The sequence below is a fragment of the Astatotilapia calliptera genome, chromosome 15 (assembly GCF_900246225.1).
Source record: "Astatotilapia calliptera chromosome 15, fAstCal1.2, whole genome shotgun sequence".
Taxonomy (NCBI): Eukaryota; Metazoa; Chordata; class Actinopteri; order Cichliformes; family Cichlidae; genus Astatotilapia; species Astatotilapia calliptera.
This window is the reverse complement of record NC_039316.1, coordinates 4,276,533-4,302,959: the sequence shown is the minus strand read 5'-3', so window position 1 is coordinate 4,302,959 and position 26,427 is coordinate 4,276,533. Positions and strand designations below refer to the sequence as shown.

The following is a 26,427-nucleotide window of genomic DNA, read 5'->3' as shown; positions in this document are numbered from 1 at the left end:
AAAATCTCGCAGTACAAAATAATCTACAGCCTACTGCTGTGACTTTGACAATCATATTAGATGGAATCACTGAAAAGTTCATTCAATTCTGCTTTCAGGTCTTTCAAAGTCTATCATAGGAAAGTTGTGGCTCCCCGTGTACTTTGAAATGAAAGATTAAAGTCGCACAGATGTCACAGTGCCTTTACTGAGATCACCGAGTCCATTTTAGCTAATCAAATCAGCAGAGTCACAATAGACATCAGCTGTAGTCCAATCGCTCTAATTGTGGAGGCAGCTTGTGAAAGGTTTTGCTGTCTGCCGTGAAACACTTCGAGATACGACAGTCCACCGCAACTATTTTTTCACGAATAATCACAACAATTACAGAATTATTTTTCTTACTTTTTTTAATCTCTAGCAGAACATGTGTTGTAGTTATTTGCTCTTCCGTGACATAAGCGGCTGCTGTCTGAAATAACTGATTGAAATCATGGAGCGTCTAAATGATGGGCAATTGCCCACACTTCTCAGAGGTGGAGCTTTTAAAGCCTGCCTCTACCTCTTAATGATTTGCAAGAGGAAGAAAACACACACACACACACATCATCATCTGTAAGACAAGATTAACCTCGCTACCGTTTTCAGTACTGTGAAAGTAAGATGCATGCAGACGGGCAGGGGTGGACGCTGCTCTGGGGGCTCTCGCTTTGCGCGCACTGCGAAGCGTGTACACTCCTCACCTCATCTCATCATCCGCGTCTCTAAACCTCCCTACACACTCTCCCGCTCTCTCTCTCTTTCTCGTTCACAGAAGCTATTTTAACTTTGCAAAGACGACAGAATTTCAGTGGCCAAATGGCTTATTGAACAAAGCGACCTTCAAATTTATAGAGGAGAGAAATTACGATACTGTGGCAGGCGGCAGTGGGTTTCTTTCCCCCCCCCCCCTTTTTTTTTCCTGAGCGATTGGCCATTTCTTCAAATGAGAAAGTCTGAGAAATGTCTTTTTCTGTGGGCGACACCATCAGCATCCGAGCCATAATGTACAGGCGAAAACAAGCCAGTCTTTGCGTCCTTCAAACAATATCTGGATTGACGAGAACTCAGAGGTAAGGAAAAAATATGTATAAATCCTTAAAGCGTAAAGAACATTCTTCGGTTATTTGTTAAAAACTGCCTTTTAATAGTGTGCGTTTTGATCTGTTTTTAAGGGTTTTATTTTTATTTAATTGTCTACAGTAAACTCTGTGCACCCAGACGGTGCTTTTACGTGAATACACATGTTCATGTTTAAGTTATAAATAGAAATAAGTAATGAATATGTCGCACTGCAATGTATTCTGTGATGGAGGATGATGCTGATGAAGAACTCTCCACACAGTTTCCACCTGCGATTGCTGGACCAAAAAAAAAAAATCCCTTCCTTTTCTTTGTGTGTTTTTAAGTGAGAAGTGCTTTTGGCATGAAGTCATCAAGTCATTCTGTGACCTCCTACTGTAACAGCGCCTTTTGGTTCTTTTGTCCCTCTGCAAATAGACTAGAACACTTGGCCAAAGAATGCACCAGGGTCATTTTTACCTCATAAACATAAACAAAGGGAACCAAAGTGATGATTCTGTGTGCATTCAGGATATATTTTGTTGTTGTTGTTATTATTGTTGTTGTCATGCATGTAGTTATGGTTTGAGGTACTCTAGCAGCTCTTACACAGTTATAGTTATATCAGAGATTTAGTAGTGAGGGCAAAATAAGGGGGCATACAACAGGAGTGCAAGACCATGCACTCTAACCCACACACTTACACACTTGCACACTCAACACACCCGCACACAAAAACTAACATTACTTCAGATGACTTAAGCCTAACACACACCAACATTAAATCAAGTCATTATATGTGTGGTTTTGCTTTTTGCGGCAGGTCCCCAAAATGTGCCTGTGCAAACAGATTTATGGCCCCTCTATGAGTAACACACACACACACACACACACACACACACACACACACACACACACACACACACACACAGATAGAGAGACTGCCCCCTCCCTCTGATCTACCCCTGGTGCCTTTAATAATTGGGGTAGCACAAGCAAAGTCAGGCCTGATCTCTGCTTTAACTGCTTTAATAGATGGAACTGGGAAAAGTGGTACGTTTCAGCTTCCACCTTGTCTTGTTTTTATTGTTTGTTATTTTTTTGTATTTTTTAAAAGGAGATGATTCTCATTCTGTTACTGTACATTCATTCATCTGTCTATCTTCAGAATAACGAGCACGTTTAGAAATGAGTGCTACAGACTAGAAACAACCTAAATGTTGCTATCATCTGCTAATGGAGATTGTGATCAATAGGCAACAACAAAGGCAACTTAGCCAGAGCCTGCATCTCATAAACAACAAAACACTCCAGCAGAGGCATACACGGCTGCTTTTTGCAACGCCCAACCAGTGAATTATTCAAACACGTAACAGAGATGGTGGATTAACATACTGAAGAACACTTTAAATCAACCAACAAAGGTGTGGAAGACAGTAAGCCAGATGATGAGCTCAGGGGCTTCAGAGGAGCCCCGACTTCTATGTTAAAGGGAACTTGCTAAGGGTTTAATGCTTTATCAGCTCACAGATAGACATGTAGACAGAAGGGACAGCAGTGGCTGCTGTAAGAGGAATAGGCTTCAGATTAATTTCAAGTGGATTATGGCATTTTACACAGTCTCCTTTGAAGATAATAGTTCATAAAAGGATCAGTCAACATGGTGTTAAGTCAGTTACTTCACTTTGTCATTTTCTGTCTCCTAATCTGTCAGTGGACCTTCACGTGCTGAGGCCGGGAGTAAGATTCACTGACAAATGTAGCCTATGTTGGTATTTGCATTTTCAGCAATAAGATCTCGTGCATTATCCCGATTTGTGATCATCAATAACTGCCGGGCGCTACCTTATTATGCATATTATATGCCAGCCGCTGCCTCTAAATTAAATTACAGGAAGATGAAGTTGTTGTTGTCAGGTGCAGCGAGCAGATCTCTACATGCGGTGCACAGGAAAAGCTGTGAGAGACGCAGTCTGGATGGAACGGATTGGTAAACGTGGCCGACGGATGAGACACATTGGTATTCAGCTGCTCTTCGCCGCCGGCTGAAAATGCCCACGCTTGGCTTCAGGGTCAGAGGTCCAAGGTTGATTGGCAATGGGCTGACATGGGAAAATTGATTGTGCTGACTGGAGTCTAATGGGGTTGGAGCGCACAGACGTATCAGCGCGTCTGACATGTTAGCAGTGCCACAGCCTCATTCTTACCCTCACGCACCTGTATTCTTACAGGTTGTTCTCTAATCTTTTAACCCCTTGTCAGACACCTCTGAGATGTCTTACACGGCAGCACTGCAGCACACAGGCCCCCTCTTGTGCTGTCGCTCTCATGCTGAACTGTTTCCCTTGCAACAACGATTGCTCTGCCTCATTCGCTTTCAGCTATACCTCCCAGCTCCTTACGACTCCATAACCTCTGCTGCCCGCCAACATGCCCAAATGCACTCGACCAGAGAATAGCACAAAAGTGTGATCTCTCTCTCTCTCTCTCGCTTTCTCCCACCCATCTTCTCTCTCTGTCTCTTTGCTACTCTCCCTTCCTTTCCAAACACCTCCACCCACTCATACACACGTTTATTTACTCACAGCCGCACACGCACAATACACATCCTCCAACAAACAAATGCGCGCACATTAATAAACACACAAATCTGTGGTTATTTCTTCAGCATTTATCATCACCCATACTGAGTTGTCTTCGGCTTGCACTAAAATACTGTATTCACACTTTAATTCCTGTTTGCAGCCAAATAACCCTTGCTCTGCACCAGCATTGTGGCAGCAATGTATTTGCAAGGATGACAGCACCAAAAAGATTACTCAGAGCATCCCTAAGTAATGACACGAAAAGTAATCCGCTGTCAGCTCGTAGCTTTGTGCAGAGTGGGAGTTTTTACAGAAGCAAAAGCTGGGAAGTTTAGAGGAAATGTTTTTTTGGGCTGTGTGCATCACAGCCCATCGTATCTCGTTCCTCAGCCCACGTCAGAGTGAATTATTTAGCATTTATTTTTGCATTAGCTGATGCACTGGTGTGTTTGGACACAAAAGAAAGCAAAATGTTAATTTGTGTATTAGACTCCACCATCTGTCACAAAATCTTGTGTACCTTTTTGGAAGATGAAAATCCCATTTAGCCGTTATCGGAGCAAATTCACTTAGTGACGCAAACTTTGTGTTTTTAACAAAAGAATAGCTGTAGTTTTGAAGTTAGCTGCTAATTGTTTTTGGTAAATACGACAGATTTGTCTGTCCAAACTGATTTTTGGTAATGCCGCTGTGATTGCTGGTCTGATTAAATTTACATTTGCTAAAATTTTAGTTAGTTGGTTCCAAATGAATTAACAGCAAATTCAATTGACTTTTTTATGTTACTCTAGCTTTTAATGGACTCTGTTCAATTCTATTTCATTTATAGAGCGTCAAATCACAACAACAGTCACCTCAAGCTGCTTCCTCCAGGACATATAGGAAGGAAGGGGCAACCTCCCTAACTTGCCTCCCACTCCCACATAATGATTAAATGCAGAGTGGTGTATAAACACATAGTGAGTAATGAAAGGGGAATGAAGAAGAAATACACAGTGCATCGCGGGAAGCCTAACCCTAAAAGTAAAGAGGGTGTTTGTCTCCTGAATCCCAAACTGGGAGCCTGTTCGACAGAAGTCGAGCCTGAAAGCTGAAGGCTCTGCCTCATACTCTACTTTTAAATATCCTAGAAACCACAAATAAGCCAGCAGTCTGAAAGTGAAGTGTTCTGTTGGGGTAATGTGTTCTATGAGGTAGAGTGCACTCCAATTCATCTGGCAGATTTAGTAAATGTAGCGATGACATAACCCCAATAACTACCTCCCACCACCACCATAAGTTGTATACCCAACCAGTCACTGGTTGAAGGGTACATACAATTTCACTCAGCTGAGGTTTCATTCAACTTTGCCTTCAACAGAGCCTACTCACTACTATCCCATTGAAGCTCTCAGGCTTGGTGGCTGTCCCACATGATTATGGTAATCGCAGCTGTACTTTAGTATTAATGCAGTCGTGGTTTATTGATGTTAAAATGCTATTTGTGGCCCCTTTAAGTCTTGATCCTTTGATGTCCTTTGACATTTTGAAAACACTTGGACATGGGGTGTGTTATGTAACGTTTATCACTCACTCCCTGTTGGAATCAATTAATATAAAGCAGTAGAAATACTAAAATATAAATTAACTTTGTGTCCACAAAATCTGCATGGATTATTCATTAACCCCACCAGGGAGATTACAGCTGATTTTCAGCAATGCTTGTAGCTGTCAGGGCTGCTAGCTGTGGATTTTTGACACTTAAGCACACATGGGTCAGAGAGCATCCTGCTGCTTAAACAACAGCACGTAACACACACAACATCAGCATCTAAAGTATTTGGCAATCCCAGGGCCGGCTCATCTTTTTTTACAAGGTACTCACACTTATCTGACGAACTGAAGAAGTATGTGATCCCCAGGGCTATGCGCGGACCAAAAGGAGCACTGGCATGGAACAACAATGTCAGCATATTCAGACGCAGGAGGTCCAACAGGGAGGAACCATGAAAACTTTGCTGGCTGTCCAGTGCTTACAGAGCTTCAGGAAATCTGGGAGCATGGGGCTTGTGTTTTATTCATGGCGCAGAAAACATAAAAAGGATAGCTAACAAAAATCCTACATCGAGGTAATTTGAGGAAGCGAAAGAAAGAAAACTGCAACATATAAAGTAAATAAGGGAAGGGGAGTCGGGGAATCTGAGAAGGAAGTGATGAATACGCAGCAAATTAAAGAGTGTACAGAGTATAATGAGGGAGCTGTTACATACAAAGCATGGATGGAGGAATAAAGAGAAGAAATGTTAATAGAAAGAGTCTTTAGGTGATTCTAAATCAGTTTCCCCTCCAGGAACCTGAGTATGTTGGACTTTTATAGGGGCTTTTGTTCTTTTGTTCTAGAGTTTATTCCAAAAACAACTGCCTGTTTTGAGATGAATTATTTGTCAGAAAAAACAAAAACAAAGCCTAAATATTTTCACAACTTCTCCTGATCATCTCTCATCTTCCTCTAAGGGAGGAATAAATGTATGGCACAGAACACAAAAGCCTACACAGTATGAAGAATTAAATGTTATTCTAATATGATCACCAGTGCTTTACAACCACAATCAATCTACAAAGAAAGTACACGAATCTTCTGTGACATTATTAACCTATGAACTGACAGACTATTATCCTTATCCCATCACCATAATGCCAGTTTGCATTTTGTGTAATCTTGTTGTCTTCAATTGGAAATACATTACCTTCAAGCATTTAGAAATACGCCAGCAAGCCAGATATACATGATTGGGGTCAGGACCCCCCAGAAATAATCTGCTCTTGGCATTTCTATTTTAAACGTAGATTAATCAGACAAGAGTTCAGGGTGCCGACTGGGAGGCAGAAAACTCTGGACTATTTTTGCAGTATGGAAATAGCTGGGAAGGGGGGAAGTTTGTAATTTGGTTTGGATTGCTTTTTAGGACTGACTGAGGCCTATAAGTCTGGTGTTAAGTATTTGGTCCATCCTCTGAAGCTCACACTTTTCTTAGCTTTGCACTGCAATCAATATTATACCTACATGTTTATAATGCTAATAATCAATGTTGGCTTCAGTATTACAAGCCTGTAGCTATTTAAGGCTGCACATCTGCAGTATACATTCATGGCAGAATCCCAGATTTTTAAACAGATATAACAACTATATTTATATACATAGTTCCCGCTCCTAAAATATAGATATATGGAAGCCAATTACAAATGTAATTTATGTCTGGATATAAACTTATGAGAAACTGTTTATTAAAGTATAATATTTAAGAATGTTAAATTCAAAACCCACTTCTAAACTGCAGGTTTATACACAATCAAAATAAGAATTATTTTAAAATCTGCATTTACATGTATCCAACTTGGAGTCTACTCAAACACCAGGTAACTCCTGTTAACACGGGATCATTATTTGCTCCCTAACTAATGAGGCCATTTAAGTCTTTGGGAACATTCTGCATGTTCCCTTATTTCTCAAAGGGTCTCTACAGTGAATGTATCCACATGTTTGATTTGGCACAGATTTTATACCATATTTTTTCAAGGGGGGTTGTGACCCCCAGAAGCAGTAATTCGTGTGTTCGAGTGTAAGATGAATGTGTGAACCACTATTATGAATCATCACAATACAGTTACAGAATACTAGCAAGTCATTTTTAATGCTCTACCCGCTGTGTTATGTCCATCGTCAACCGATTTTATTTATCGTACATTTCATAGCCGATGTGTAACTGATTTTAGTATAATGAGTCATAAATTTATACATACATGGGAGCCTTCTGAGCTTTATATGGGTAGGAGGCCTCAGCTTATCAGGATCAGACTGTGACAGTAATGACACCCCAATGATCTCTATAAACAATGTAGTGATAAAAATCAAATTAGGTGGACAGAGAACACATGGACACTGATGGTGGAGGTTGATATTTTTAGTAGATGGAAATTTCTATGATGTACTGCTGTTAATACTCCAGTGTGTGTGTGTGTGTTCATGTTACTTTATGTGTCTAGAGCAAGGAAGCAAATTAAACTTAATTGAGTCGTCTGCAGGGTGCACCTCTCGACAAGCAGAATGTTGTAAAATTTGTTTCTGCTGAGGAAACGACAGCTAAACTTTGATCTGATGCGAGCGAGATTTGAGTAACTGCTACCTGCTGGTACATGACAAATAAAATTCTCCTTCCAAGTTTTCCACTGACTCTAAAAACGCTCCCCGTCTCTATTGCTGTTTCTTTTTCCTCTAGGTCTCAGAGTGCTTAATGCCATTAACTCCTTCACTGACATAAACCAGTCACCGAGGAGCCTCTTTCACATCACTCTTTCATCTCCCTGCTGTCACCGAGAAGCTCCTTCCACTTTTTTACCCCTGCTGATTATGGAGAATCTCAGTGAACTCCAAAATCCTTTGCTGGACAAAAACAGTAAACACATGATCAATGGTTACGGAGGAGAATTCCCCAACAATCATTATCAGGAAAACATTATAAACTACTTTGCTGGAGGAGGAGGAGGTGGAGGAGGTGAAGGTGGAGGAGGAGGAAAAGTGAGTAATGGCAATGCAGTGAGCGGAAGTTACAATACCAACGGGAAGGTGAAATCCCAGCAGTTTTTGGATGCCACCTCGCTACATCTGGCAGTAGAAGCCTTCTACAGACCCAATTTCATCCTATACAAGGAGGACAGTGGCAGCATTAAGGCTAAGGAATACAGAAATGAGTGCTGTGAGACCACCTTCACTGAGAAAAAGGCAAAGGAGGTGTCCAACACAACAGGGGCAGACACGCCCAGCACGGAAGAACCCCAGACGAAGCTGCTGGAGGACGGCGAACACATCAAGATCCAAACGGTTTCCTATGAGGTGGAGGAGGAGGAGTATGTGGAATATGAGGTAAGGGCAAAAAATGCATTCAGCATGGAAAGACAATGCATGATAGAAAGCTTGCATTATTTTAGATACTTTTTAAAATTTGCTCTGTTCTTAACAAAAAGCACGTAGAACTAAAATTAAAATAGAAGAATCCAAAAGTAATAAAAAAATGAACTTGTTTAGCGCCTTTCAAGAAACCCAAGGGTGCTTTACATGCTTTACAAAAGTATATAAGTAAACAAAAAGGCTGGAGGGTGAACGCTTTGTTGAAGAGATTATTTTTGAGAGGTTCCTTAAGAGTTCAGTGTGGGGTGTTTCAAAGTTCAGATTACAGAGAGTTCCAGAGGGTGGGGCCTGCCACACTGAAGGCTCTGTCCCCAGAGGTGTGGAGGGTGGTGCGTGGGACAAAAGCAGGCCCATTGCATTAGAGACTGTTTGTATGGGTGCAGCAGGTCAGATAGGTACCGAAGGACCAGAATGTTGAGGGATTTGTAAGTGAATTGTACCGAATATTACCATATATATAATATTTTAATATACATATAAATTTCAGTTCAGTCATTCATAGACGCATGTGCAGTTTCGTAGGAAAAACCCAAAGCAGGCAGCTAATGTGGGTGTGCATGTGTTTCTGTTAATTGACAGCAAGCTTGCTTGTATTCCTGTGGTAGATCTGCATTTATATCATCACACCAAAGGATTGAGCTTAGCTCCTGGATCAGTCTGCCATTTTTGCTAAACACAAATCCATTTGATCCACTGACCTTGGCCTCAATTCCCAACTCTTGTAAAATTCATCGTTAGATAATAATAAATCACCCATGTCTGCCTCACACAGGAATATTAGGTACCACAGCTTTAGCCACAGTATTTTCACTCTCAACCGACATGACCAATAGCACAAAGCACTCCAAAGGATTTAGGGGATTGGACTGGTGGAATAGGGTGTTAAGAGTCGACCAGTGTCCTGCAACGCTTAATGGACTGGCTGCCACACACCTGAGTCCACTAGAATGAACCTGGACTGCAGTGATAAACATGCAGCTGCAGAAATGCTGCGTGAAATGGGTATATATAGCTCATAGAAATAGAAGCTGGGGAAGGGAGGAATGTAAATGATTAACTGAGCTCATCCTGGCAGGATGAGCTGAGGAAAAAATTTGATGTGCAAATGTCAAGAGCAAATAAAATCCAGATTTTCTGATGTGAAGGTTTATTCCATTGTAGTTGTAGATTTGCACACAAAATAAGAGCGAATACATGAGTTACAATTCTTACTGAATTCACACAAAGTCTCTATTCATAGACTTCTAGAGGTTCCTTTTAACCCACTCAAAGGTTAAGCGAACACATTACCATATAGTTCATATTTTTCCACACACTTCCTGTTTAAAAATGAACAAGTGCTTAAAAAAGCATCATCAGGCCCCACAGCCAGATTTGAGATGTAAAAGAGGCAAATACACAGTGGGACTCATTATGTAGCCTCCCAACAGGAGATCATTGACACCACAAAGTGTGTGGTGTCTCTACCACCAGGCCCACAGTCTGACACAATGTGCAGAAGGAAGACTAGAAAGCCCCTACACTGACATGCAAAAACTCGTCTGTGTCTACCATTCGAAACACTGCCATACAGGATGTATTTGCAATGTAACTAGCAAACAGCTACCAATCAATAGCATATTGATTTGTTCTCTCATGCAAAAAAAATACACATCAGTAACTTGCACAGAATGCAAGTTACTAGTTTTTGTATTCTTCACTGCCTTTGCTAGCACTCTGCTATAGTTTTTATGTACTTTTATTCCAAACAGTAACCTGAAAGTCACAGCAGGACTGTGGCTATGGACAATAAAAAACACATGGATTTAGCTTATAGGTTGTAAAAATAGATCCAATATCAAAGTGCCTTATAACTTAATGTATCAAGTTGCCAGTATCAAGTTGTTAGCTCGTGAGCATGCAGTTTTCAGTCAGACTAGGGCCTCCTCGTCATGTAATTTCTTTTCATTGTTTCCAACCAAGATGATGATGGCAGAAACTCCCATATTGAGGCTCCAAAACCGATGGGTAATATCACAGCACCTATACCCACCTTTTATACAGTCTATGATTTTGACTCCCATATAACAGCCCATATAAATCCCATATAAAAGTTTGTTCTTTAGAGATCGTAGCAGAAACTCAACAGGGTGCCTTTAATGACCCACCTGAAACTGAAAATCCTAAATCCTAAATGTGAAGAGGTACTAGATTATTTTGTGTAGCACATGTGGACTTTTAAGGCATATTGTGAAATATGAAAAATACAGTTTGCCTAATGTAACACAATTTTATTTGTTTAAAGCATAACATGGGTGCCAATTTGTGTGACACTCTGCAAGCGCTGCCATATATTACCATCCTTTGTTTTAGGCACTAGGTCTTACATGACCAATGCTCAACTGATCCAAAATCCAGCCTCGTTTCCTTTCACAATGTAATTACAAAGAAGAAGAAGTTTTCCTTTTCCTTTTTTTTTTTTTGTTTACTCCACATTGACTTTTTGAAGTTTTTAATCCTTTTATCTAGTCTGCTTCTCTTTATTTGCAGCTCCTCCTTAGTGAGTTGTATTGATTTAATAAAGGGATCAGTAAGGTGTAATGGTTTTTGCCTGACTCAGCTGAATAGAGCAATGAGAAAAGAGTTTTTCTCTATGGTTTCTTTCTTTCTTTTAGAACCATTGGTATTGCTTAACCAAAACTACTTCTTTTGCGATGTCTAATCCATAATCATCATTATTCCTGTAACCAGGAATGATACCACCAGTGTAAAAAGCATATTATCTATAAAGTTTCTGAATTACTAAAACTAATAACTAGAAAGCTAATCAACCAAACTCAGCAACAAAAAAATTTGCAGGCTTATAGAACAGCAAACATTGAAGTGCAGTGCTTCCGACTACATAATGTGATCTATGTCTGCTTGAAGCATGATTCTGGTGATTAGAGTTATGGTATTTTTGTCAGCTTGGTTAAGATTTGGACAAAAGCCTTTTTACTGGTGCGCTGGACCTTAATACTACTGTATGTGCCGGTTTTATATAAAGACAGAAATATGAATGCAAATTCTTTAGATCAAATATATAAAGCCCATTCGCTTAGAATCACTTATAAACAGACCTTTGCAGCGTTTCAGGCAGGCACAGTGTTAGCATTAGTCACAAACCCCATTCCTGGCCAGTTGGGCCCATCCAAAAACATGCTTTATAAATCAGGCAGTCTTCATTTACACAGAAAGCTGTTGGGGTCATAATTTGTGTCATTCTCTCTGCTGCCATTTTAATATCACCACCTGCCATTTCTCTTCATTTCTCTTAATTGGATGCCATTTTGAAAAGGCTGTTAACCTGATCCACCCAATCCCAAAAGAACTAGTATAGCAGCTGATATCCTCATAGATCTTCTCACCTTTTTGGCATCATTTAAATTAGTATGAACTTTATCTGGACTGCTAGTCATTTCCTTCACTTCCCATTTCAATCAAATGAGTTGAGATTTGCTCTTGTTGGACTTTTTTTATTAACCAATGTAAAATGATCCAATTTGGCAGTCCAGCTATGGGTTATTCTTAACAATTAGAAACTTACTTGTTCACTGTCATCTAATAATCATAATGGGTTTAAAAAATATATAAAGAAACTCAAAGTTCCTGATCTCAAAATTGAAGCTGATGTGAAAGTGTAATAAACCAGCTTTTTGATTCCTATTGTAACAGACTACAAAAAAGTAACCATGTGAGTTAATGGTCATTTTCAATTGTGTATGATATTTATTTTGTAAACTGTTTCCATTTTTAAAATAGACAGCAGACTACCGTGTGTATGTTCACTGTCTGCTAAGGTTCTACCTTGGAACCATAACTCACTCATGATGTGCAATTTCAAGAAATGTGATGATGTGATGTTACCTTGGCTATATCCTTTTCTTAATACACAGTGTTTATATAAATAAGGTTTGAAGTATGTAGAATCACAAAATACATTTAAAAGTCTAAATTTTGATATATAATTTTTTAATCATATAATCCGTATCTGCATTGTGAATCGATACATCACTCATGCTAAATAGATTTATCCCTTAATTGAGTGAAAAACTCATTTATAGGGTTCTCTTACGTTCCCTATAGTAAACCCCAGATTGTCATGAAAGGTATTTGCCTTACCCATTACACTACACAGCCAGCTGTCCTTGCCCGCATCGCCCTTATTAAAAGCCTGGTGCCATCACATGTTTTAAACGTCTGGCGCTGCTTATAGTATTAAACGCCTGGCACCAATTACAATGGAATTTAAAATGGCAGGTGGCATTAGTACTGTAGTTTTATTCTGCTTGTTCTCTGCTTACCACATTGCCCCTACATTGGTAGCAGTTTGGCAGCTTTGGTTAATTCACTTTGTGTTCCTGACCTCGTGTTGTTGTGACGCACAGTAATGCAGAGAGGGAGCATTCTTTTTTCAGCGTGGATATTGCTGTTTTTGATGGTTGCAAACAATTTCATGGTCTATTACCACAATCACCTGAACTGGATTTGGCGTAGAATGGGATTTTTCATAACAACTATATATCTGTATTAAATTTGGTCTTTTCCAAAATGTATATAGCCCTCCATCCCACACTCCCTCAATTTAGTTCTCTCTTCTATGTGAGTGTTGAGTGGTTAAGGATGACTTGTGTTGTGAAGTCACACAAGTCATGACGAACTGAACCTCAGGTTGTTTAAATATCTTCAGTTCAGCTTTTGTACACTTAAGTGAATATTGCTGCTGATGGATGCTTGCATGAATTCAAACAGTGCACTTTCCACTACAGCTAACTTAACTCTCATATTCCCTCTGTCAGTGTGTAGTCATGTTAGATCTGATATATTGCCTACCTTAACCCTTGTGTGGTGTTCGTATTTTTGTTACTCAGCCAGTGTTCATGGGTCTGGTGGACCCATTAGAGTTTTGGCTTTCCAAATTAACACCATCAAACAATTTTATGTTAAATTACTCAACAGATGTTTACTTCATCCCAATTACAAGACATATGAACAGCAAACATGGTTAATTTTTTCCCTTTACCTTTGTTAGATCACATTTATGAATTAATGTGCTTCTCGTTTTTCTTTTATATAAAATGTTATAAATAAATCAGTTATAATCAAGTGGAGTGAGTGGAAAGACACAACACATTTACACGTGAAAAAATAATTAATTGTTTAATTTTTCTTTTGAAAAAAACTGAACACGGGTCTCACAGACCCGAACACCATACAAGGGTTAAATGGTAGTTCAGTCACAAGATGTTAGTCACAAGCTCCTTTCTATCCAACCATTTAAGGCTCGAAGCTGTCTCACCCAATTAACACACTTTATACCTGAGGTGGCATTCATACTGCCTGAGCTGTGCTCACCAAATTGTTCTTATATTGTCCCACTTCAGATCTGTAAGTTCCCGAATTCCTTAGTCTTTTCTTGCAATAACAAAAGTTTCTTTGTTCATAATATATACATTTAACTGTATAAGTCTCTTATGGTCCCAGGGACAGTGCGTGCCATGCCTACTCAGATTGTTCCAGAGAAAAACTCCAAGTCATAGCCAAATTCAAATGTGTGCTGTAGTAAATCTGTCTCCTGCCTGACTTCTCAGTCCTTGTCGAACTGAGTGCACATGCCAGAGCTTCATTTCCACTCCATCAGTTATCCACTGGATATAGAAACGCCCTAAAACATTCAATTAATACTTGTGCCTGCTTCACCTCTCATTAAACCTGTCAATGAGAAGAAGTACAGTTTAACTAATTGTATGTCATTGCTGAGCGTCTACAACAGCAGAACGGCTGTCTTTATACACTACAGCTACACAGATGTGGTTACTTATAAGGCTTCTACCACAAATGTATCACATTACTCCAGCAGTATTTGAATCTTGATTATGAAACACAGAAGGGTAATGAAATAGTTTTTTATACCTCTCATATTGTAACAAATTCCACAGAATATAGTGCATTAAAATGAATAAAATACAAATAAATAATATTAGGGTTTAAATCGGAAGAAGTTCATTGCTCATTAAAAGCAGAATTAAGTGAGCTTTGAGTTGATGAATAATTAAAAGTCTAAATTAGTGTTTTCCCAAACCTTTGGAGCCACGGCATATATTTCACATCAGAAAAATCATGCGGCGCACCACCAAACAAAAATGTCACAAAAAGCATATTGATCATTTTTCCCCGTGCCCCAGGTATAGCGGGATTGGCTCGGTTTGTCCGTAGTATACATTTTTTGCTTTCTTCTGACCACTACTCATGCTAGGGCCTTCATCTGTGTCAGAATTTTCTCCAGGACATAATAATGGATTGGATTTATATAGCGCTTTTCAAGGCACCCAAAGCGCTTTACAATGCCACTATTCATTCACTCTCACATTCACACACTGGTGGAGGCAAGCTACGGTTGTAGCCACAGCTACCCTGGGGCAGACTGACAGAAGCGAGGCTGCCATATCGCGCCATCGGCCCCTCTGGCCATCACCAGTGCCCAAGGACACAACGACCAGGACAGAGAGCCCGGGGATTGAACCGGCGACCTTCCGATTACAGATGCAACCCCCTGAGTCACGGTCGCCCTGACATATCTTCCTTTAATTTTTAATTCCCAATATACTATATATCATGAAATCTCTCAGGGCTATGCAAACACATATATATTTTCATAAATTATAATATGCATAGGGTGGCTCCACTCAAGTTGGTTGGATTCCTTTCTTGGACATTTCAAGATCACATTACTGAGAAAATCTTTTAATCAGGTTTCAGGTTTTAATCAGGTTTACCCCCCCCCCCCCCCTTTTTTTTTTTAACTTAATGAATGAACAGCTTAGCCAGTACAGTATGCTCATGTTACTTTTCCTTTATTTTGCTGATTATGTGTGTATATGTGTGTATGTTTAAATTACAAAAAAGATAGATAAAAAGAGAGAACTACTGCAGTGGAAAGAAGTATTTTATTTTTAAAAGGGTGGGCCTGAAAAGAGTTATTATATAAAGCACAAACTCTCCAATGATCAAAGTGCATGAGTAAATTGCAGATAGCCTCTGAGGAGAATCAGTAAAGTAGAATAGCAATTTCTTCAAGTACGAAATTAGAAGTAAAGCAGCTCTTAATGATATTACTGGAGAAACTGAAATCTCAGTATGATTCAAAGTACCATTTGTCTTTTTTAAACACTTTTAGAGCTCAGTAACATCTCAAGTGTAAAAAAAAACCCCAATAATTTATTCAAAACACTAAAACATCAAATGATTAACTTTTGTTTACTAACACTTACATTCCTTTTTACAAAACGCATCCTCTGTCCAAAAGCCCCTTTTAAGTCTTACATCTCCCATTAGAGTACTTTATTAGTTTTTCCCCTTTATTAGTTTTATTTTATTTTGAGTGCAATATTAAAAAGCAGAGCAGTTTGTAAGCAGAACATTTGCTGAATAGAAGCAGCATAATGGCATGCACCAGAATTATTGAATCGGTCCCAGCTGCAAGGTCACAGTTCTGCATTGTGACCTCCATGTAGAACATGAAAGGTGAGAGTTTTGCCTTCAGAAAACACTTTACGTGTTCGAGGTGTCTGTTCCAGACAACTGAGGCAACCTCACCTGCCTTCTCTTTTCAGCATCAACCACAGGAGGGCTACCAAATGAAGCCCTCTTTCTCTGCCTTGCTCCTGGTCTCACTTTTGTGAGGTGAGAACATACAGTCAGCTTGATTTGAAAGAGCTCCTGTGTTTTAGGCACTGATTTTTCCAAAATTATGCAAAAGGCATGCCTGCTCAGATCCCAGCTGTAGTCACTAATCTTGAATGCCAATAAAGTATGTCACACGAGAGGTAAACTATTTATCTATTTGTTTATTCTTTTTTAATTTATGCTGTTAGACGATGTCATTATCATGTCACGGTGACTGATACAGGCCGTCAAGATGCCAGTGCTCATATTACAACAGTTGGCAAGTTACTGCTCTGCTTTATTATTTAGTTGTGTGACAATATAATCAAGTTAAAGGTGACGGTTTTGGTGTGCAGAGTCTGAGTAGGGGGACAGTGTAACTGATGTTTTTCTAACTGAAACCAAAAAAAAGAGGGAAGAAAATGCATTTAGAGCATTTTTTTCACTGCAAGTCAGGGTTGAGAGAGAATCCTCTGCAAAAAATAAATAAATACATTTGAGTGGGAGGTGCAACCTTTGAATTTGGTGGTGAAAGATGTTTTTTCAGGTAAGCTCTACACAGGGGCAGGTAGAGACCTGGTGGATAGGTCTTGAAGAGAGTGCATCAATCAAATAAGTGCTTGCAGGAAGCATGATGTGGCAGGACAAAATACACCAAGGCCACGGTACTACCTGAAATCACTCATCCCGTGATAGTGGTGGTGGTATCAAATTGAGAAGACGGGTGGAGTTAATGAACCAGCAGAAACTGATTTGCCTTGATCATAACCCGTTCCCATTACTTACCATTTCACACATCAGTATCTGGGTTTTTAGATGGCAAATACTTCAGTATAATGAAATGACACTTAATCATAACATGATTGCTAAACATTGTAGTAGGGTGATTTAGTAGGTATTATGGCTGTGGTTTAATTTCATTTTTGACTGGGCCCCAGAGGTCTGTAAGTGTCCAACTGACTACTTATAGGCCAAATAATTGGGGCAGTTTTTAACTTATACATTAAAACTGTTCTTATACTTAAGCTGCAAACACTAATTTAGCTTTGTACAAGTCAGTTTATACTGTTGGCTGAGTTAAAACTAAAGAAGTTTAAAATTAAAAGAGAAGAATTAAAATATGTTGTCTTATTACCGTTTTGTTTCTTCAGCTGTCATCCTCCCATATCCCATCGTCTCTCTTTCACTGTCCACAAAGCATCAGCAGCTCTGCACAGAAGTACAGAGAGCTGCAATGTCAATGTTCAACTGTCCTGTTAATACCCCTCCCCCCAAGGTCCTAAATTTCACGCTAAAACCCTGATACTAGTGTAACGATTATGTGTGTACTATACATATATAGAATCAGGGATGAACAGGCTTAACGTGTTACTGGCGTTGACATACTGGAATATGGGTGTTCTTTAAATCATTTGAGTAAATGCGTCTCTGTCACAGCAGCAGCATTATGCTAGTGTATGTTGTTTGTAGTTATATCACATATTGTTAATTTGAGAAAAACCTCTGACCCTCGCTGGTAAACATACTTACATGGTGTTAATGATATGAACAGTTCCATTATAAGTGCTATATTTATGACTCCCTTAAAGCATGGAATGTGCTTTGAGAAGCTACATATTCAGAAATATAACAGGAAAAGAAAAACGCCTGGTGGGCTTTCCTAGAATGGGAGGACTTCACCAGCACAGTGTTAATGGAAGAGGAGAATAAATGACAGCAACGAATACTACCAAAACTTGAGTTTGAAAATGGCTGCACCATCTGTTGCATGTTCTTCAGCGTACAGAATTTGCATTCATCAGTGCATATCATATTCAGTGGCAACATTTCATTAAATCATTAAATCCTGTCTTTCTTCAGCTTTTCCAATTGAGATATTGTAATTTTAAAACCCTAAGCCTTGAAGAGAAATCCAGAGAAAGAAATACAATAATTGACCTCTGTTGCCTTTCTGAATTTTAAATCAGACCAGTTTGATTGAAAAGGTTATCAATTCTGTCTAAATCTGTGGGAATATTAGTGCCTATGGCTTAATTAAATCCAAAATGTAGTCATTCTTCAGTTCACTGCACGCACATTGTTCTTCCTCTGAAAGGTCTAACCATTATGACAATGTTTCATGTATTCTAGTGAAATCTTTCAGACATTTCTTTGTGGCAGAAAATGACAGACCAATCTCTTGAGTCATTCCCAATTCAGCAAAATGAAAGTGTTCTCTTTTCAAACTAAAGATATTTATTTCTCAGCTTGGAAAATCTTTCTGATCTATCGAAATCTTCTGGTTCCAAAAACTTGATTGAACATTGTAACTTTCCAGAGTCTGTGAGTCACTGCTTCCATTGGCCGAGAATAACTCAAAAATGTGGTCATGATAAGCAGAAACCTTATCCTTCATTAAAGATTGTTTTTTTTCTCCTTTGATGTTATATTCATTTGGAATGTCAGTAATTTACACTAATTCCATATTAAGTTTTTCTTCAATGTTAATTTATAAAAAGATTTAGGAATGCTCATTTATGTGTATTTATTAAGTCGCTCTGCTCTTGGCTGCCTTTTTACATCATTTAAAGAATGAATCAAATCTTGTGCCAAAACTACTTTTGAAATAGTAGCTCAGAATTTCTCCTTAAAATTGCAAAAGAGTTCTGACAGATTGCCACTTTGTGTGTGATAACATGCATGATTAGTATATTTGAAGTTGTAAAGAGTCCAGATAGGTATGAAAGGCACCACTGCAAAGGCAGCGGATTTTTCCATTCTATTTAATAGGACACTAAAGTCCTCCTCCAACCACATGGACACATTTTGTTGGAGGAGTATTAACAGCAACATCATAAGTCCTTGGGTGATTATTAAACGGAAAAGTATGGCAGTGATGTTCTGTCTAATGCAATACTAAGTCACACACAAACAAAACATGCCAACCAAACTCTGTTTGCATTCTGACAATCTTTGCTTCCTGGGATCGTGTGGTATTAAAATGGGATATCAGTTTGAGTCACTGCATTTCATTAATTGTTTGGCATGGCCTTGCTCTCTTCCACTCAGCATGCATTAATACATGGCCCTATATATTATACAAATGATCACTTGGAAAGCCACAGGGTTAGTTCCACAGGAATTATAAAATTAAGCAAACTTGGCCTTGAGGGAGTGTGAATAATGACATATTTTTAAAGTTGCAGAATTTTATATAAGGAATTATTTTTTATAGATCTTTTAGTTACATAAACCTTTGTTTTTCTATTAGTATTTTCCTACCTGATGATTATGGAAAACATTTCCACTGCACTTTGAGCTAATACAACTTAGAAACCAACTTTAATGAACTGTGTGACTACAGGTTTGTTTGTGCCTCCTCCACCTGAATTATCTCCTAATACAGTGGGGCAAAAAAGTATTTAGTCAGCCACCGATTGTGCAAGTTCCCCCACTTAAAATGATGACAGAGGTCAGTAATTTGCACCAGAGGTACACTTCAACTGTGAGAGACAGAATGTGAAAAAAAATCCATGAATTCACATGGTAGGATTTGTAAAGAATTTATTCGTAAATCAGGGTGGAAAATAAGTATTTGGTCACCTCAAACATGGAAAATCTCTGGCTCTCACAGACCTGTAACGTCTCCTGTAAGACGCTTTTCTGTCCCCCACTCGTTACCTGTATGAATGGCACCTGTTTGAACTCATCATCTGTATAAAAGACACCTGTCCACAGCCTCAAACAGTCAGACTCCAAACCCCGCCATGGCCAAGACCAAAGAGCTTTCGAAGGACACCAGGAAAAGTATTGTAGACCTGCACCAGACTGGGAAGAGTGAATCTACAATAGGCAAGCAGCTTGGTGTGAAAAAAATCAACTGTGGGAGCAATCATCAGAAAATGGAAGACATACAAGACCACTGATAATCTCCCACGATCTGGGGCTCCATGCAAGATCTCATCCCGTGGGGTCAAAATGATCATGAGAACGGTGAGCAAAGATCCCAGAACCACACGGGGGGACCTGGTGAAAGACCTGCAGAGAGCTGGGACCAAAGTAACAAAGGTCACCATCAGTAACACACTACAACGGCAGGGAATCAAATCCCGCAGTGCCAGACGTGTTCCGCTGCTGAAGCCAGTGCATGTCCAGGCCCGTCTGAAGTTTGCCAGAGAGCACATGGATGATACAGCAGAGGATTGGGAGAATGTCATGTGGTCAGAGGAAACCAAAGTAGAACTTTTTGGTATAAACTCAACTCGTCGTGTTTGGAGGAAGAAGAATACTGAGTTGCATCCCAAGAACACCATACCTACTGTGAAGCATGGGGGTGGAAACATCATGCTATGGGGCTGTTTTTCTGCCAAGGGGACAGGACGACTGATCCGTGTTAAGGACAGAATGAATGGGGCCATGTATCGTGAGATTTTGAGCCAAAACCTCCTTCCATCAGTGAGAACTTTGAAGATGAAACGAGGCTGGGTCTTCCAACATGACAATGATCCAAAACACACCACCCGGGCAACAAAGGAGTGGCTCCGTAAGAAGCATTTGAAAGTCCTGGAGTGGCCTAGCCAGTCTCCAGACCTCAACCCCATAGAAAATCTGTGGCGGGAGTTGAAAGTCCGTGTTGCTCGGCGACAGCCCCAAAACATCACTGCTCTCGAGAAGATCTGCATGGAGGAATGGGCCAAAATACCAGCTACTGTGTGTGCAAACCTGGTAAAGACCTATAGTAAACGTTTGACCTCTGTTATTGCCAACAAAGGTTATGTTACAAAGTATTGAGTTGTATTTTTGTTATTGTTATTATTTTCCACCCTGATTTACGAATAAATTCTTTACAAATCCTACCATGTGGATTCATGGATTTTTTTTTTTCACATTCTGTCTCTCACAGTTGAAGTGTACCTCTGGTGCAAATTACTGACCTCTGTCATCATTTTAAGTGGGGGAACTTGCACAATCGGTGGCTGACTAAATACTTTTTTGCCCCACTGTATGACAGTGTTTTACCAAAACCCTGAGTCTGCCTTGAACCTAATCATAAATACGTCAAATGAGGTTGTTGTAGAGACACAAACAGCCTTTTTAGTTGTTTATTTAATCTTAAAGATCATTTTTCTTTTTTATTTACCCATAGCCACTGTTTAGACAAAGGAGCACACCAATTTGGGTTCTAAGAATAGGCAGAGGAAAAAGCATTAATGATGGTCATCATAGTGATTCAAGTGCATGTTTGCAGAGTCTCTACCCAGAACAGGAGTGGGAGTCAGTAAGCAGCAGCAGGCATAATTGGTCATCCTAAATGAGGATAATATGATATGTGGCTTTCACTGTTAATTACAGAATAAGGAGTAAAAGACTCTCCTTATTTTTGGTTCTGAATAAGATTCCTGAAAGAGAAACGAAGTAGCACAGATTTTCTCTCTGCCAGACGTCACTGTTGTAACTTTAATCCTTGCCTGAATAGCAACGTGAATAATGAGAAAGATGCTTTTGCAATGAGTTTCGAGTAATATCAGCCCTTCGGGAGTGATTACATGTTGCAATCCCTGAGCAGTTTTTTCCCTCTTTCTTTCTTTCTTTCTTTCTTTCTTTCTTTCTTTCTTTCTTTCTTTCTTTCTTTCTTTCTTTCTTTCTTTCTTTCTTTCTTTCTTTCTTTCTTTCTTTCTTTCTTTCTTTCTTTCTTTCTTTCTTTCTTTCTTTCTTTCATTTATTTATTTATTTATTTATTTATTTATTTATTTATTTTTATGGGCAGACATGTAATGATTAGTCTGTTAGATTTAGGGGTTTTTCTTCCTCACAAAATGAGCAATATGTAGAATTTGTGGCTAGTTATAATACCAAGAGGGTGTTCTGATTTATATCCCATCTGTCCCTCTCCATTACTGTGGCAGGTCTGACTTGACACCTTTTCAATGGATGTGAATATGTAATACAGTCATGCCAAATCACGTATTACACAGCTAAAGGCACCAGCGAATCAATTACCTGCTAAATTATAGATGCAAGCTTTTTTACTGTTAATGCAGCTACCGTCTCAGTTGGGGTGACGGTGCTCTCATCCCAACTTGCAGGAATGTGTTTTGGATGTTCTATATTCTGAAGCTACTTAGATTAGTTAAGACAGCCCTATCCTTTGAGTTTTTTCAGGAGTTTCTTTCATTTGCATAATGTAGGAACACAGTGTGCTCCTGTTTGCTGAAATATTATTAGTTGCAACTTTGTATAAACCATATAAGTTGCATTAGTATTGCAACTTATATGATTTATACAAAGTTCATGATCCATGATTCTGTATGTTTTTTTTAATTTGTTTGTTTTTTATTTTGATCATTTTACCTTGTCATAGAGTTTTTTCATTTTTCTTTATGCTATGTATGCCTTTTTTTTTTCATAGTGGAGAAGTGATGGGAATGAATGGTAGTACTATATGGGGAGCAACACACAGCAAAAGTCCTTGGATTGACCAGTCAGATTCATGATTCATGAAACCCTACAACTGCACCTTTAAAAAGTGTTTCAAAAAAGATAAAATCCAACTTGTACTGGGGTCCCACAAAACAAGAATTTGTTATTTTTGTCAGATTTAATCACCAATTTCTGTGCTCAACAGCACAGTTTTGCTTATGCATTTCAACCTGTTTACACAACCTGATGTGAATGCTAAGCATGATGTGTAGTGTTTCCCTCTTGCAGCCTCATTACACGATCCTAAATTGCACACCTGTCAACAAGAAGCAACGGGGCAACGAAAAGGAAAAATAACAAATATTTTGTTCATTAATCCAACACTGCAAGTACATCCCCTTATAACTGCAATACATGTTTGGGAGAACGACATCATGAAAAGCTCTTAATACTGAATATGCCTCTCACATACAGGAGTGTCGTCGACCCAGAGTTTGTGCACTCAGGTACTGTGTAAATCTTACTAATCATATGGTAAAGATTATATTATTTTTTACTTGGTGTTTCTTCTGTTATTCCTCTGAAACCCCTAAAACCACACATCTAGGGCATCTTTTTTTACTAGCTAAATGGGGATCTGACTGTGAGAACAAGGGATGGTGAGCACTCATGGTAGCAAATTGTATCTGCACCCTAAATCATACTTTTTTTCACTCTAAATGGAACCACAAGTTACAGAATAAACATTGTGCTGTATTGATAGACTATAAACTAACATCTGAGAAAATATGGTTATTAGGAAAAATTTTACTGAGGTCATATATCGAATGTGATGAGGCTTTTTTTTTTTTTAAATAACCAGAGCAGTGTTGCTCTGTTAGTTAGAAGAAAATGCAAATTTAGACATTACATTAAATTAAATTTGATACTTTATGCCATTTTCAGAAGCATAGGAGTGAAAAAATGATTGTGATTAGAACAGTGCAAACAATAACCCCAATGACAACACTATTTTTTTAGGTTGTCTGATGTGGTGAAAAATAAAGAAAAATACAGTTGCGAAACTGTATGGTGTTTGTATGCCAGATATTTGATTTGATAAGTAGTTGGTAATGTAGGCTAGCATTCTTTCTGTCTAGTTGCTGGGACGTTAAGAGAAACATAACTGTTTTTGGTGTTATCCTGTTAAATTAACTCTGTGGATGGACCTGCATGGTTGAACTGGCACAGATTTTATGTCTGATGCCCTTCCTAACGCATTGCATTTATCTTGATACCAGCATTAGCTGTATGCTAGCTTATGATGCGCTGAGGCTGGGTTTGTTATCCATCTGGGAATTTCTGATAGTTAAATGGTTAATGGTAATGGGTACACTGGCCAGGTTAATAGTTACATTAAATATTTAATATGCCAATGCTGCTGAAATGAGTGCTTAACTGACCTTGAAGTTCATTGTTCTATTGTTGCTGTTTGTGTTCAGCTGCTAGCGAGGTGAGGGGCTGTGTGCCTACCTGACTGTAAAGTTGAGTGTCAGCTAGCGGTGAAGACACAACAGAGTACCACCAAATGTGCATGTGGTTGTTATGGCAATACCCCATAATATCATTTCTATGTGATACCTGCTACTCAGTCTGTGGCTCTTTTGTCAAACTCCAAGACCAGAGTATTGTTTCTGTGCAGCCACTCCCCTCATAGTTTCATAAATGGTTGTTTTGATTTCTGTGAAGAAGATGCTTTCATAAATCATTGAGTGATGCTACTGACTAGCCAATCCGTGGCATGCAGTCTGCTGATGTCACATTTTTGGATCGCCTCAGATAGCTTGAAACCCCGGTCGAGTAGGTATTAAAAAAAAAAACCTGGTACCAGGTACTATGACCTAATGGAAATCCCTAAAAACCATTTTGAGCTGTGCCGAGGTGACCGGAGTAGGTACTAATGGAAAAAGGTCATTACAGTTGTTAATATAATACAATAGTGCTTTTTTGTGTCGATTAGTACTGAATCGCTAGTGGCTACAGACTTCTGCTTGTTGCTTTAACGTTCTTTGTTTTCTTGCACGATTTCTTTTCATTTCACCTGAATTCATATTCACCACCCGAAATATAAATATTCTGAATGTAATCTATTTTTTTAAGCAGGTAAATAATTCAGTGCCCTGTGGCTGTTAAGTAGTTTCTTTCTAGAGACCATCCTGTAGTACTTTACCTTTGCGTAGCCTCACACAATTAATTTCTGTTATTTAAACTGCTGGCTTTTGCTTTTAAAGTAGTTGAAGATATAACTTTCATTTTCTTTTATTGCACTGTTTTGGATATTAGTGGAAAATGATGTATTTAATTTTGTTCACAAAATAATGGCAGAAGTGCATACTAAACTATCGGGTAGACACACACACAATGGGTTATTTTATGAAATAATACATGTAATGTGTAATAAAATAAAATGCTTCGGTACCCAAATTTGTGAAAATCCTCCCCATGATTTTTGCAAAGATTAAAAATGATCTTGCTGTTGTCATCAGGAATTGTGACATTTAGATGACATCAGATCTGATGAAAATAAATCAATAAATAAAACATTTAATTAAATTCTACAGGTTGGGGGGCACATTTCCTGTAGTGCAAATTACACAAGCTTTTGTTTAAGCTGTCACAGCAGAATGGTGAAATCATCAGTTAGCTGTTCATTAACTGTCAGCCAGTTACCGCATGTTGACAGGATTTACACCTCGTAGGAGATATCTGAGCACAGATAGCATCATCTGCATACACAAGTCATTAGTCCTTTCTGCTACTGGAGAGATAAACATTTCATAACAAACCCACATGCGCATTTGCTCATTTAAAGTTTGGCAAAAAACTACAAAGCTGTTTAAACTGAAGGTATAATCTACAGCATCTTCCAGATAAATATGTCTGTAATAAATAATATAAAGGTTTTCTTACTTAAGCATCTCCTATTACAAACTAAAAACGTGTGGTGGTGTATTTATCTGGAACTCTTGTGGTCTGGGTGTCTATTTAACTTAGCTGAGCTTAACAGAGACACAGAGCAGAGAGGTTAAAGCAGCACGGTTTGCAGGGTGTGTTTTTAGAAGCAATCATTGTGAAATATCCATCCATCCATTCGCTTCCGCTTATCCTTTTCAGGGTCGTGGGGGGCGCTGGAGCCTATTCCAGCTGTCATAGGGCGAGAGGCGGGGTACACCCTGGACAGGTCGCCAGTCTGTTGCAGGGCCAACACACAGGGACAGACAACCATTCGCACTCACATTCACTCGCACATTCACACCATTCACACAATGGCAATTTGGATTTTCCAATTAACCTATCCCCTCAAGCTTTGTGAAATAAATGATGATAAATAATGAAATGTTTCTATTTCTATATATTTCTCCAGTTTTTTATTTATTGCTGCTGCCTTGCTATTTACATTTTATTCCTACACAGTTGAAGTGGATCAACCATGATTTCATTGTACATGTACAATAACAATAAAGGGCTATTCTATTCTGTGATTCACTGTGTTGTTCTAGGTAACGCGGTCCTTTGTCATCATTCACTTTCCAGTTCTAATAACCATTATATTCTAATAACAATAATAAGCTTTTGTTGGGCCAGGAAGCAGGGCTAAGTTTAAATATTGTGGTCACAAACAGTATCCAACAGTTTTTGTTGATGGGTTTTTCTGTAAACCCGGTAAAGAAGTTTGCGACCCGTAACGTCATTCAG

General features: G+C 38.9%; 1 protein-coding gene across 1 annotated transcript in view; it reads left to right on the top strand.

Annotated features, from left to right (window-relative positions):
- Nucleotides 1–286: 286 nt before the first annotated feature.
- Nucleotides 287–26,427, top strand: part of syndig1l (synapse differentiation inducing 1-like) — a 41,600-nt gene continuing 15,459 nt past the window's right edge. Inside the window, exons 1-2 of the mRNA XM_026142757.1 lie at nt 287–1,091; nt 7,922–8,565. Of these exons, the coding sequence (XP_025998542.1) occupies nt 8,053–8,565 (513 nt within the window). The 5' untranslated portion in view covers nt 287–1,091; nt 7,922–8,052. The remainder of the gene's footprint in view (nt 1,092–7,921; nt 8,566–26,427) is intronic.